Source organism: Leptonychotes weddellii, chromosome 11 (assembly GCF_054177405.1).
Source record: "Leptonychotes weddellii isolate Sample4059 chromosome 11, ASM5417740v2, whole genome shotgun sequence".
NCBI lineage: Eukaryota > Metazoa > Chordata > Mammalia > Carnivora > Phocidae > Leptonychotes > Leptonychotes weddellii.
The window spans coordinates 45,515,263-45,530,445 of NC_138379.1; the positions used below are offsets into that span (position 1 = coordinate 45,515,263).

At 40.0% G+C, this 15,183-nt stretch overlaps 2 protein-coding genes across 2 annotated transcripts in view; both read left to right on the forward strand.

The window, feature by feature from the left end:
- LOC102743804 (olfactory receptor OR51C1-like) overlaps positions 1-434 on the forward strand; it is a 7,965-nt gene extending 7,531 nt beyond the window's left edge. The window contains exon 4 of the mRNA XM_081797323.1: positions 1-434. Coding sequence (XP_081653449.1) covers positions 1-337 — 337 coding nt within the window. The 3' untranslated portion in view covers positions 338-434.
- Positions 1-10,188, forward strand: part of LOC102735657 (olfactory receptor 51E2) — a 16,494-nt gene extending 6,306 nt beyond the window's left edge. Inside the window, exon 2 of the mRNA XM_031026929.2 lies at positions 7,572-10,188. Within this exon, the coding sequence (XP_030882789.1) occupies positions 7,621-8,592 (972 nt within the window). The 5' untranslated portion in view covers positions 7,572-7,620 and the 3' untranslated portion in view covers positions 8,593-10,188. The remainder of the gene's footprint in view (positions 1-7,571) is intronic.
- Positions 10,189-15,183: the final 4,995 nt, after the last annotated feature.

Genomic DNA, 15,183 nt, shown 5'->3' on the forward strand with positions numbered 1-15,183 from the left:
TGCCATGATCTCTACTGTTGGTGTGGACTCAATCCTCATCCTCCTTTCTTACATTTTGATTATTAAGACTGTCCTCAGCATTGCATCCCCAGAAGAGAAGAAGAAAGCCTTCAGCACATGTATCTCCCATATTGGGGCTGTTGCTATTTTCTGCCTTCCATTGATCAGTCTGTCCTTTGTTCACAGATTTGGGAAACAAGCCCCAGCCTATGTTCATACAATGATTGCTAACACGTACCTCCTGATCTCTCCTGTAATGAACCCCAATATCTACAGTGTGAAGACCAAACAGATACGCAGAGCTGTGATAAAAATTCTCCATTCCAAAGATACATAGAATCACAGAATTCTAGAGATGGCCTACATTGTCAATTTAAAACAAAACTGGTGATCATGAAACAAAAATTTAAAATTAAAGCTGGAATATATTTAGACATCAGCTAGCTTGACTTTTTATTTTACAGCTGAGGAGACAGACACATAAAAATAGAAGGAATGAACAGTGTAAAGCCCTAAATCTATCATTTCTCCCACCCATCACTGTTCATTCTGAACTGTTGTTTATCCTGCCAACAAACTGTATCTTCTGACTTTGTCCACTTTAGAGCAGTTGGAATGACACATTATGAGAAAGCTGCTCCTTTAGGAGAAATAGGTAGTATTTTTCTAACTGCAATAATAACTTTTACTAACATTTATTATTTCCTTTGACTAGTCACAGTTCTTAGTGTTTTTTCCATTTACTAACACATATCTAAAACAACATTATAAGGTAGTTACTTCTCTGATCAATGAGAAAGTTGAGGCACAAAAATGTTAAGTTACTTGCTTAAACAGCTCATAAACAACAGAACCATATTTCACATGCATGCAAACTGATTCCAGGGTCCCCCAACTCTCAACTTTAGCTATACTTCTACCGATAATATAAACTAAATATAAGTATACATGTATATAATTTGTATATATACATATATATGAGTCTATGTAATTTGTACTAGGGGACATAAAGAAGCAAAACAAATAAACAAAAAACCCCACAACTCTATCCTCTAGAAATTTTCAACCAAATTACGGAGAAAAAGCCCAAAATATAATTTTCAAACCTGAAAAATACAAATGTATTTCTACCTGATATTCTTTCCAAACTAAACATATTCCAGAATTTCTCTCTGCCTTCCATCAACCTTCTGCCCCAGCAGAAACTCAAAAATGACTAAGAATTGCAAATGAATTTCGCTTTGTGTCATTTACTTGGAAATGTTTAATTTGTGGCATATGCTTCATATAATGGCTTAATTCAGGAAGTTAATTATTATTTCCAACCTGGGGATGTCCATTAATTCTCAAATATTTAAAGCACATATTTCAATGACACATTGGTATCACTCAGTAAAGATAGGCCCTATAGGTGGCATCAGATCCAGCAAGGAAGGATTAGTCAGTCGTATCTACAGGGAATTTGTTAAGTGACAACAGTACTATTTAATAACCAGGATGGTGTCAAAATTCTCAGTATGTTTGACAATAACATTTTCAGGCTCCATTATTGTTGGTCTTCATTTCCCTGATCTTTGTATGCTGGAATGTTCTAGGATTTTGTTCTCAGACCTGTTTTTTCTTCATTATATTCCCATTTTTGGTTATCTCATCTAGCATCATGGCTTTGAATCCCACCTACATGCTGGCAAATCCCAAATTAATATTTATAGTCCAGACTCATATCCTGTGTATCAGTACTCCTACTTGAATGTTTAATAGTCATCTCAGACTCATCATGTCCAAAAACATATCCTAATATTCACATCAATCATGTCTTTCCTAACTCAGAAACTCTATTTTTCATGTTGCTGAGATAGAATTTTTGGAGTTACTACTGATACCTGTCTGTCTCTCCCACTCCACATCCAACCTATCAGCAAATGCTGATGACTCTTTTTCAGATATTCCAGATATTAATACCTGGAGTCTAGCTACTTTCTACCACCTCTACTGCTGCCACCATGTGCCAAGCCATCATCATCTTGGACCTGAAATATAACAGTCTCCTAGTAGATCTTCCTTCATCCACTTTTGCTTTACTTTCCCCATGGTAGTTAGAATGATTATTTTAATACATAAAACAGATCATGCCACTTCCGTTCAACATGTCCAGTGGCCCCCTGTCTTACCCAAGGAAAATTCTATTCATTATAGTCATTATAATATCTCATGAGGATCTATATGATTTAACTCCCCTCTACCATCCCAACTTCATCTCCTACTACTCTCCCCTTGATTCATTCTACTACACCTGCACCACTTCCAAATATTTCCTTAAACTCACCATACCATGCTTCAACATCAAACTTCACACTTTGTTTTTGTTTTTTAAGATTTTATTTATTTATTTGACAGAGAGAGAGACAGCAAGAGAGGGAACACAAGCAGGGGGAGTGGGAGAGGGAGAAGCAGGCTTCCCGCAGAGCAGAGAGCCCAATGCAGGACTCGATCCCAGGACTCTTGGATCATGACCTGAGCCAAAGGCAGACACTTAAAGACTGAGCCATCCAGGCGCCCCAAACTTCACACTTTCTGTCCTCCCTACTTGGAATATTCTTCAGACACCCTCGTGACTTACTGCCTCACCTCATGCAGGTCTCTGCCTAAGTGTTACCTTCCTACAGGGCCCCTGACACTAAAAATAACACCACCAACTCTCCCTCAATTCCTGTCTGCATTCACTCTCTTCCTTACCTATCTTATTTTTAATACCTGGCACTCCCTACACCCACCAAAATATTAAATACCTATTTATTTCTTCTCTAGTTTCCCCATTACCAGGTAAGATCTTTGAGAATAAGAATTTTGTTTCATTCATGCTGCCTTCCAGACCCCAAACCAGGGTCTGCCACATAATAAAATAATAGTAACCCCGAATGAACTGGCTCTATTTACCTCTCAAGGCTCATTGCTTGCCCTCTGTTCAGTGCTCCAGGCACAACAAACCACTTGCATTTCTTAGTTGTGATTGCTCTGGATCACTCATAAGCCTTTGCACAAGCTGTTACCTCCCTCTATAGCACCCTCACTATTTCCCTTCTCCTGACTTAGAATAGAAGTGACTTTCTCTTGGAGACATTTCCTGATTTCTCAAGCCTGTCGGGTGTCCTTTCCAGGTGCTTCTGCAGTACCTTGTGCTTCTTTCTCAGGACATCCCTTTTCAGACTCTCCTATAACTGTTTCCTCACCACAGACTCTGTGACCACTTCCCAAGACCAGGGACTACGACTCACTCATTCACTGTTGGAAAGAAGTGAAAAAGTTCAGATGTTGTAGATTTATAGGCTGGATATTTGTTTGTTTGTGGGGGGAAAGAAAGAAACTTCAAGAAGAATGATGGCGTACACAGAGTTCTAAAAATCAGAATGAGAAGGAACTTCAGTATAAAAACCAGACAGCCAAGATGTTCATACTACTTCTACAGATGTTTCTCTCCTACCTCACCACCCCCTACACACAATAACCTATGGATGGCCCTACTATCCAACAATCCTGAAAACTTATAAGCTTTTCTCACTAGGGAGTGGGTAATTTGGACAATTTGGGAATGGGTGATTTGCAGAGCAAATGTCACCTCTGCCCAAAGTGGACAAGCTCACAATGAATTGGAGACTTTCCTGAAAGCCAGGGCAATAGTAGACACATGGCTGCTGTTGTAGCTGCCTGAATTCAGTCTCCAAGTTGAAATCTTTAACTGTCATGTAAAAAGTCCTATAAAGCCCTATATGATCCAATTCCCTATTATCTATCTCTCTATTATTCTTCTCTTTGTTCTCTCTGCTCAGGCACACTGGCCTCGTTATTCTAAACCCCCAGATATACTCCCTTCTCAGAAGCTTTGCAGTTTCTGTTCTTTCTCCTTTGGATGGTCTTCCTCAGAGATCTCATGGATATATTGCTTACTCCCTCCAGAATTCTCCTCAAATGACTCCATTATGTGAGGCATTCCCTGCCAACTTCATTTAAAATTTCAACTGCCCATCCCAATATTTACCTGTTCTCTTCTTCCCTTTATTTTTTCTCCTTAGGTAGTCATAAGGAGAAACTATTTAGTTTCTCATATTAACCATGGACTGTGTGTCCCTCTCATCAGGATGTATAATCCATAACGGTGGGCTTAAAAAAATAATTGCATATCTTGTTACATTGCAGACCCCTGATAAATATTTGTTAAATGCGAATGAATAAAGAATCAGAATACCTAGTTCTCTGACCAATATTATCACTAATAACCCTGCGACCAAGGCAAAGAGCCTTCATCTCATCCATTCCCTATCTGTAACACAGGTGCAAGAGAGTGGCTTCCCTACCTCAAGGTCTATTTCATCAACTGAAAGAAAAGCTGGGAATGAAAAACTGAAGTGCATGCCCTTATTCTGAGTTATGGGAATTACTGGTTTTTTGGACCCATTTTGGTTTTTAAAGAGGATGTGAACTCTGAGAGCCCAGGGACATAACTATACATCCATGTTGCCTGTCATGTCTAGCAAAGTGGCTAATGAGGAAAAGCTCTAACCACTGCTGCTACCTGGGGGAGTCTGAGTTATTGGGAAGAATGGGGACAGATTGTCAAGAGCCCTGGATGTGTAAGTGTGGGAGTGACGGCAGAGGCAGTGGCAGTGCCCCCTTCGTGATCACGCCCCACAACACACACACACCAGACAGAAACAGTGGGAAGCCCATGGAAGTGACATACAAGTGAACATGGAGATACTGTCCCCTGCCTGCCAAGCCCCAGGGGCCTCAGCCTGTACTCCCACAGCCTGTTCCCATGGGCCTCCTAGGCAGCATTATAAATAGGCCTGTGCTTGAAAGGGTGAGCTAGGCCTGTGCTTGAAAGGGTGAGCCAGCTCCAGCTGCTCTCTCCTAGAATTGCGTGGTTTTCAAATGAGTGCACCCTCACTCGGGAGTGGGAAGGCCAAACTCCTACCATCCTAAGAGACCCTGAGGACTCCACAACTGTCTCATGGCAGGAGGGGGAAACCCAAATGCATCTTCACGGGCTGAGAAGAAATGTCCCAGAGCACTAGCAGACAGTCCAGAAAGGCAAGTAAGAATGAACGCAAAAGCCACATTCAGACCCAAAGAGAAGCTAAAATTGGTTCTAGCCAAAGGTCACTTTAGGCAGAAGTCCAGACAACGTGGGAGAGAGATATGAGGTCTTCTGGGATAGGTAACTGGGGAGACAAGATAATGGCCCAAAGTCTTAGACTGCTACTAGAAAAGCAGAAAAGATGCACTGCAGAAAGAGGAGTCAGGAAAGGATCCAACTCTGTGGCCAACAAAGACCTTTATATCTGTGGGTACTCACACTGTAGCATGGGCAAGAGGCTTAGGGAAAGGGGAAATACATTACTGTGCTCTCCCTGCAACCCCTCCATGCCTTTTCCTTCATCCTGGGCCCCATTTCTCTTGGACACAGAGGTCCAGTGAGCTGGCCTCCCTCCAGGGAAGTTTCCTTAGCATTACCCATACTTTTCAGCCTGACTTGTTTAGATTTCTGAATCTCTCTCCCTAAGCTACCCATGATAGATACATAGATGGTTGGATGGATACAAGACATAAGCTATCTTTTATCTCACTGAAGGATGCAATTATATGCCTATTAAAAGGGCTTCTCATTCTCTGATAGCAGCTTGCGGCCAAATTTGGGATCTCACATTTGTCAGGAGAGTAGCTATTATGTCTTTGCATAAGATCTGAGGATAGGGAGAAGAGCAAATAGTGGTCAGAGGTGTGAATTCTGTGACCTTTGAATCTTGGATTTGTTCTTCCTTGCTTATTCATTATGGGGATAATCCAAGTCAAATCTTTTAGTTCCTATTTTATCACACTATATTTTAAGACTGCTGGTCTCCAAACCCTCTCCCCTAAAGCCAAATGAAAGAGAATCTCCCAGTTGCAGTATGGACCCAGATTAGGAGTGAAGAAGAATCCTGGGGAGATGAAGAGTTTTACATAACTACCACTGATGAAGACACCTGCAGAGTTAATTCCCAAGATTCAGAGGTCCTTCTTCTTAAAGCCAAGCCTTTAGCTCTTTAGAAACAATTAGCTCTAAAGACCAGGGTACCTAAGGAGCCTAGCAGAGAAAGTGTTTGATGAGGTCAGATCCTAGTGTTTGGGCAGGGCAGGGGCAGAGCAATGCTGGGCTTCCAAAAACAAAAAGCTTTCCCTAACATGAATGGCTTGTTGGCAGAGTTTCCAGGAAAGACAAAGCTCTAGGAGTATCAAGACTCGACCCAAGTTCTCCTTGGGGTAAGGCGTGTGGCCTGGAGGCAGCTTTCAGGTGTGGAGAAACACATCAGCCAGGAGCAAAGAGAAAAGCCTTCACAAGGGACCATGCCAGGCAGCTAGGATCCGCTGGAGGCCACACACCCTGCCAGCACCTTCATCTCCAGATAAGTCACTGGAGGGAGCTACTCCCTTTCATTTGATGACCTCCAAAGGAGTTTCTTTTTTTTATTTAACAGATTGACTTGTGGTCTTTTTTTCTTAGGTTTTTTCTTCATCTTTTAAAAATTGCCATTTTTGTGTTTCTTTTTCCCCTTGCTGACCTTAGACCTGGGGACCCAGAATCCTGAAAATTTGAAGGAAAAAAAAAATTCCCTATCCCCACTGGCTTCATATACCCATTATTCTCTTCTCTGCCTAATTCCTACTCATGTTTGAAGACGGAACAAAAGGATTATCTTTGCCAGGAAGGTTCCTCTGATCATGCCTCTCCCCCTCTCATTCATTAAATGCACACCTTAAGCTAACACTTATTCCAAAACTCTAATAATTGGGTTACTTGTCTATCTTCCACCATAGGTAGGGCATCTGAAGGGCAAAAGATGTGTCTTTCATCTCCGTATCATGAGCATCTAGCAAATAGCCTTGTACATGGTAGGTCATATAAGTAGATGCTTATAAAATGAATGAATAATTGAAGGAAAGAAAAGAAAAGAGAACATACCTGGAAAGGGTTCTCAATAGAGTATCTGTTAACACCTATCTGAGAAAAGGACCATCCAATATCCAGGTAATGAAGGTGTGGCCAGGAGTCCAAAGGAATTTGGAAAGGATACATTTTGGGATAAGCATTGTTCTCCCCAGGTTCCATTTTTAAAATGTAAATGGGAGGTGCCTGAGTGGCTCGGTCAGTTGGGCATTCCAGTCTTTGTTTCAGCTCAGGTAATGATCTTGGGGTCCTGGGATCAAACCCCATGTTGGGCTCCACACTCAGCGCTGAGTCTGCTTATCCCTCTCCCTCTGCTCCTCCCTCCACTTGTGCTTGTTCTCTCTCTCAAATAAAGTAAATAAATAAATCTAAAAAAAAATGTTTAATGTAAATGGACCTTGAGAGGAGCAATTGATAAATGAGTTTGAGCTATCCTTTTTCCCTTTGGAAGAGGGCTTCAGAGCTTATGAAAGAGCCTAAAGGGCTTGGAAGAGTGAGAGGGAGAGTAGGAGAGGGAGAGCTAAGGTGCATACAGTTCCCAGGTTTCCAGGGTTGGCCTCTCTGATTGTGCTCCATGTCCTAGCAGGCTAGCAGGCTGCCAGGGTGACCTCACCCTCTCCAGCACCCCCTTCTTGATGCCAGCTATGAGCTCCTGCAACTTCACACATACCACCTTTGTACTTATTGGTATCCCAGGATTAGAAGAAGCCCATTTTTGGATCGGCTTCCCCCTGCTTTCAATGTATGCCGTGGCAGTGTTTGGAAACTGCATCGTGGTCTTCATCGTAAGGACAGAGCGCAGCCTACATGCTCCCATGTACCTCTTTCTCTGCATGCTGGCAGCCATTGACCTGGCCTTGTCCACATCCACCATGCCCAAGATCCTCGCCCTCTTCTGGTTTGATTCCCGGGAGATTACTTTTGATGCCTGCATTACCCAGATGTTTTTTATTCATGCTCTCTCAGCTATTGAGTCCACTATCCTGCTGGCCATGGCCTTTGACCGTTATATAGCCATCTGCCACCCACTGCGCCATGCAGCAATGCTCAACAATACAGTAACGGCCCAGATTGGCATGGTGGCTGTGGTCCGTGGATCCCTCTTCTTTATCCCACTGCCTCTGCTCATCAAGCGGCTGGCCTTCTGCCACTCCAATGTGCTCTCACACTCCTACTGTGTGCACCAGGATATGATGAAGCTGGCCTATGCAGACACGTTGCCCAATGTGATCTATGGTCTTACTGCCATTCTGTTGGTTATGGGCGTGGATGTCCTCTTCATCTCCTTGTCCTATTTTCTGATTATACGAACAGTTCTACAACTACCTTCCAAGTCAGAGCGGGCCAAGGCTTTTGGAACCTGTGTGTCACACATCGGTGTGGTGTTAGCCTTCTATGTTCCTCTCATTGGCCTCTCAGTGGTTCACCGTTTTGGAAACAGCCTTGATCCCATTGTGCATGTTCTCATGGGTGATGTTTATCTACTTCTGCCTCCTGTGATCAATCCCATCATCTACGGTGCCAAGACCAAACAGATCAGAACTCGGGTGCTAGCTATGTTCAAGATCAGCTATGACAAGGACCCTCAGGCTGTGGGGAACAGGTGATCCTTACCACTCCACTTTCCCTTATCTTTAATGGCTTGACATAAGGATTTCCTAATGCTAGCTTAATTCTAGTTGCCTATAAGCGTATCGATGATATTCTCAGCTGTGGCCTCCGAATTCTGCCTCTGCTTGGGGTGAAAGTTTGGAGGCTACCATGATTTCCTTCCATAGGTCAAAATGTTACTGATATTATTATTGTACCAAAAGTTTAAATTAGAAAATCCACCAATGTCCCAATATGTAGTAAAAAAACATAAAGAAGAGTGACAAAAAATACAACTGGCTTTTTAACAAGGGAAAAATTATTCTACCTGACTAGTAATCTGAGAAATCATATATTAAAATAATAATTAGGCAGCATTTTTGTCTATTAAATTAGCAGTTTTTATTAATGAAAATTCACAATGTTGAAATATAAATTCATGACCATCAAAGGTGATGGTGTAATTGGCATATGTAGCAAGAACTTTTTAAAGGTTCTATGCTTTAATGCTATATTCTCACTTTTGGAAATTTATCCTAACAAAATATCCCTAAGTGCAGAAAGCAGGTTTTTCATAAAATATATTGGTTACACAATTATTTAGAGAAATCATATTAAAAATACTAGGATATAATATATAAAAGTAAGGAATAGTAAACTCAAGTATGGTCCATTAATTTAATGGAATATTATGTGGAATAATCTATATAAAAGGAATATTGTGTGACTTTTAAAGAATCTGCTATAAAATGAAACATGCATATAATGTTAAAAAATAAACAATAAGGACACATGATTGAAACTAACTTGAAAAGCACCTCTGCCTTGAAGGAAATGTGCTCAAATTAATAGTGATTCATTTTTGTTTTTACTTTCTAAATTTCTTTATTATGGAGATCTTGTTTAGCTGATGTGCAACCTTCAAAATGAAGAAAATGAAACTGACAATTTACATAAAATAAAGCTTGTCACAGACCTCACTGTTGGTTTACTATACATTACCTGGGAATTTATCTAAGCCCTACACAATAATGCCAATGAACATGTCTTGAGTGCTTATCATGTTCTAGGCACTATGCTAAGTGCTTTAGTGGTTTTATCTGATTTTTAAAACAACTTTTTAGAGGAGGTACCATTTTTGCCCCCCATTACAAGTGAGAGAAATGAGATTTTCATTAACAGGATAACTAAGCCATACAGTTTGTGGGTGCTGTGCCAAGATTTGAAATTGAATTTGATAACCAAATACAGTAAGTTAATTTCCATGTTATATTGCTTCCTGTTTAACATCTGCCATTTATTTCCCCAGCTTGTGCAAATCCTGTTTTCTCTCTGCTGTGTGCCTTATAAGATGAATGTATTTGTGTTGAGACATAACCCTGCCCTCATGAGCAACAAATCCAGAATACTATTCAGGTTTTATAGCCACTTTTCATGTTCCACAGCCTGCTTCTTCCCAGATTAAGGAAGAATATTTTTGTCTATTTATCTCTTATATATTCTCAATAATATTTCCCTTTTTTAAGTATATTCTGTACCTGTCAAACATTTTGAATGTCTGGGTTTTAACTTAGGTATAAGATATAATAAAATTCTATTTTAAATTTTGCTAAGTGTTATGTCTACTGCTTTTATACTTATAGAATCCTATAAACTCAGATTTGAAGATACAGGAGGTTCCCTAGTCTACTTTCCCACCCCAGGTACTGTTTGCACAACTGTAAAGATGCTGAATGCATCAAGGTGGGATATTTCCATTGTATAGTTGAAATCAGATTTCATGAGAAGCTGAAATCTGACTACAATCATTGGTTCCCTTAATAGCTTCACTGAACAAATCTTGGGTGGGGGACTTGGGTGGATAAACCATGAGGGAGACTCCAATCTGTGGGCTCTTTCTTAGGAGAAGGAAACCACAGACACTTAACCTCTCTCCTGGAGAAGGGCCTTCCTAGTATATGTATCTGTAAGCATCCAATTGTGATTCCCTGCTCAAAGGTAGTAAAGTGGCCTCCAAAGTCATGCAGCTAATCAACGCAGATAGAATAGGCTGAATGAAAGAGAGAGGATGGAGGAAATGGGTGACTTCCTTAAAGAAACAAAGAGATACCCATGCTCTATAAAAGTAGAGATTCAGGTATCAGGACTTACCCCAAATAATTTTTATTTTTTTATTAGATTGAACCTCAGTAAGTCTCTCCCTATAACCTCCATCCTCTTCTATCTTCCTGTGCATTACTCAACCTTAAATCGTACCCTCCTGCCTACCCCCATATGCCTAAGAGCATGGCCAGATCGACAATTTAATAAAGCATGTATGTTTTGCTTTTAAAACTCTCACAGTATCCCAGTGCAACCCAACTTATTCATATTCTATTGCCATCTCCCCCACCCTTCCCTTTGCCCTAAGATTTTCATTTTTTTCTTTTAAACACTGCTTTCATTTTTTTAAGTTTTTATTTAAATTCCAGTTAGTTAACATACAGTGTAATATCGGTTTCAGGCGTACAATATAGTGATTCAGCACTTCCATACAACACCCAGTGCTCACCACAAGTGCCCTCCTTAGTCCCCATCACCTGTTTCACCCATCCCCCCACCCACCTCTCCTCTGGTAACCATCAGTTTGTTCTCTATAGTTAAGAGTCTGTTTCTTGGCTTGTCTCTCCCTCTTCCTTTGCTCATTTTTTTGTTTCTTAAATTCCACATATGAGTGAAATCATACGGTATTTGTCTTTCTCTGACTGACTTATGCTAAGCGAAATAAGATTTTCATTTTTTAAAAGTAGTTCAGGGACACCTAGGTGGCTAGAAAGGTGAAGCATCCGACTCTTGGTTTCAGCTCACGTCATGATCTCGGGGTCATGGGATCAAGCCCAGCATATAGTCTGCTTGTCCCTCTCCCTCCCCCTCTGTTTCTCCTCTCTCTCTCTTTCTCTCATAAATAAAATATTTTTTAAAAAGTAGTTCAAAGACTTGTTTGCCAATATTCATAGCAACACTATATTCACAATAGCCAAAAAAGTAGAAATGACCCAAGTGTTCATCGACAGAGAAATAGATAAACAAAAGACGCTATATACATACAATAGAATATTACTGTATGACATAAAAAGGAATAAAATTTAGATACATTTGACAATATAGATAAACCCTGAGAATATTATGCTAAGTGAAACAAGTTACACACGAAAGGACAAATATTGTGTGATTCCATTTATATGAAATATGTAGGACAGGCAAATTCATAGAGATAGAAAGTAGGATAGAGGTTACCAGGGTCTGGGGTGGGGGAGGATGAGGTTTTTTAATGAGTACATAGTTTCAATTTGGACTGACCAGAAAGTTCTAGACATGGATAGTGGTGATGGTTGCACAACAATGTACAACTAATTTAATGCTACTAAATTGCACATTTAAAAAATTCTTAAAATGGTAAATTTCATGTTATATTTATTTTACCACAATAAATAATCATGAAAGAAAAAAGGTAAAATTTTCATTATCATTATCAATTTTTTATCAAGAACATGTTGAGGAGCGGCTGGGTGGCTCAGTCAATTAAGCATCCGACTCTTGGTTTCGGCTCAAGTCATGATCTCAGGGCTGTGAGATAAGAGTCCCATGTTGGGCTCAGCACTCAGCACAGAGTCTGCTTAAGATTCTTCCCCCTTCCTTCTCCCTCCCCCTCTGCTCCTCTCCCAGCTCAAACTCTAAATAAATAAATAAATAAATAAACTTTAAAAAAAAAATATGTTGAAATGATTATATTTTGGATACATTGAGTTAAAGAAAATACCCTTTTAAAAAGTACCCAAAGAGGATGATATTTAATCTCCTGTATTAAGGGAAGGAAAGAGCCCTAGGATGGGATTTATGAGCTCTGAGCTATAGTTCCTATTCTACCTCTAGGTGGGTGACCTTGTCTAATAAACATAAATCTCTCTGAATTAACTCTATAAAACATGGTGATTAAATTAGATAATCTCTAAATCCCATCCTATTTTGAATATTATGTGCTCTGAACACTGAGAAGCCTTGAATAATTCCAAAGGGCCTGCAAGGCTGGAACCCTGCAGGGATTCCTGGAAACAGCCTTCTGCCTCACATATGAAAGCCAAGTCCCTTCCCTGAGGCCACACCTGCTATCTGCCCAAACAGTATTTATCAACTTGATCTCCTACCCCTGATTCTGCCATTAAGGCTCTTCCAAAACTCAAAACTGCTCTCAAAGATGGGGATTTTCCACCCCAGAAAATATTCACAAACTCTCTAAAAGGAAGCTCAATCCAATAGAAAGAGCAAACAGTTCTGACTCATCAAGCCAATTTACCCTCTGTGAGGCTTGTTTTCCTCCTCTGTTTATTAGGGATGATAACCGTATCTACCCCTCAGGGTTTTATGAGAATTATGTGCAACAATCCACACATAATGCTTAGCACAGAATTTAGTACATAGTACAAACTCAATAAATACTCATTATTACCATGGAGGGGGTGGCAGGTGACAATCCCTGCCTCACAGTGATATTGAGGGGATAGAGATGTGAATTTCTGCCTGTGGCAAGCAAGCCACAGATTCTTCTTAAACACTCATCTAGTTAGTCATTAGCCTGGAAGCTTGGAGTTTAAGAACTGGGTCTCTCTCTCTCACCTATACCAGGACTAAGTGTAGTGAATAGGGGAAGTAAGATCCAACTGGGATTCAAATGGAATTGAAATGATTTATCTTATGCACAAAAGGAGGAAAAACAACAGAAGGCCATAGTCCCAGGAAAATGTGATTGCTTTCTAGAAGGTGGCAAACTAAAGGGGGTGTTCTGGCCATTGCTTATTCCTTGTTCACATGGACCACAGTCCTGGGAAAGTGTTTGCCTTTTGGTTCCCATTGATCTAGAAGGGCTTCCAGGAAGAGGCCCTCTGGAAACTTGGGGAGGTGAGTCAGTTCATAGAGGTGGTCCCAGGCAGCCCCTGCCGTGAGAGGCCTCTGGGTCTTAAGCAAGTACTCACTGAAGTGAGAGTATCTTTCCCAGTGAACAAGGATCTCCAGGGACTGAAGATCATAAAAACACTGCCCTGTTCCCAGTCATGTTTATGTTGGCCTGGTCAGTGGAGGGCACTAGTTTAGGTAGCCAATTCCCCTTGAGAGCCAGAGTCTGAGGTTGCCCGATAAGCAGGACAGCTCCCATCCCCAGCAATTTCATTTAGCCCCCATCTCTGAGCAGCAAACCATTTACTCCAGATTAGACTGACAAGAAATAAGGACAGAACATAAATTTGTTTTTTTCTGGGGCCAGACATTTCCCCAAGCTTTTTTTGTTATTAGAAGAAAAGATTTACCGTCAATACGTATTTACGACCAGAGATTACCAGCATCACATATCTGAGATTCTTTCCGAAGATGATCACCACCAATTCTCCCAGCCCATGTGAAAATTCATGCCCAATGTCCATTTTTTATATCATTCAAAGTTAAATATTCAAGAATCAGTTATAATGTTCTGGGCCCTATAAAATGTGAAAGGAATACAAAAATAAACAACAGTGGATATTACAGTGGGTGTCAGATATTATCCAAAAACAAGAGATAACAAGTGTTGACAAAGATGTGGAGAAAAGGGAACACTTGTACATTTTTGGTGGGAACGTCAATTAGTACAGTCACTATGAAAAACAGAATGAAAATAATTAAAAATAGGACTGCCATATATGATTCAGCAGTTCCACTTCTGTCTGGATATATATCCAAAGGAAATGACATCATTATCTCAATGAAATACCTGTACTCCCATATTCATTGCAGTATCGTTCCCTATAGCTAAGATATGGAAACAAGAAAAGGCATGGAATATTCAGCCTTAAAAAAGAAGGAAATCCTGCCATTCACAACAAGATGGAGGAATCTAAAGGTCATGATGCTACATGAAATATGAGAGAAGAGAAAGATAAATACTGCATAGTACCACTTATATGTGTGATCAAGAAGAAAACAAGTCAAATTCATAGAAACAGAAAGCAGAATGGTTGTTGCCAGAGGCTGTGGATGGGGAAATAGGGAAGTTGGTAAAAGAATATAGACTTTCAGTTATATAAGAAGAATAAATGTTGAGGATCTAAGTATAACCTGGTGGATACAGTTGATAATACTATATTAGATAATTAAAATTTGCTGAGAGAGTAGAACTTAAATGTTCTCAGAAAGAAAGAAAAGGAAGGAAGGAAGGAAGGAAGAAAAAAAGAAAGAAAAGAAAGAAAGAAAGAAAGAAAGAAAGAAAGAAAGAAAGAAAGAAAGAAAGAAAAAGAAAGAAAGAGAAAGAAAGAAAGAAAGAGTAAATATGTGAGGTGATGGATGTGTTAATTAACTCAATGGTGGGAATCCTCTTACAGTGTATACAGATCATCACACTGTAGCCTTTAAATATATTACAAATTAATTTGTTAATTGTATCTCAATACATATATAAACTAACTCAAAATTGACCACTGACTTGAATGTAAAAAAAAAAAAATTAATGTAAGCATAAATCTAAAACTTTTGGAAAAACTTAGGAGAAAATCTTCAGGATAGAAGGCAAAGTGTTCTTAGTCTTGTCACTAAAAGCATGATTC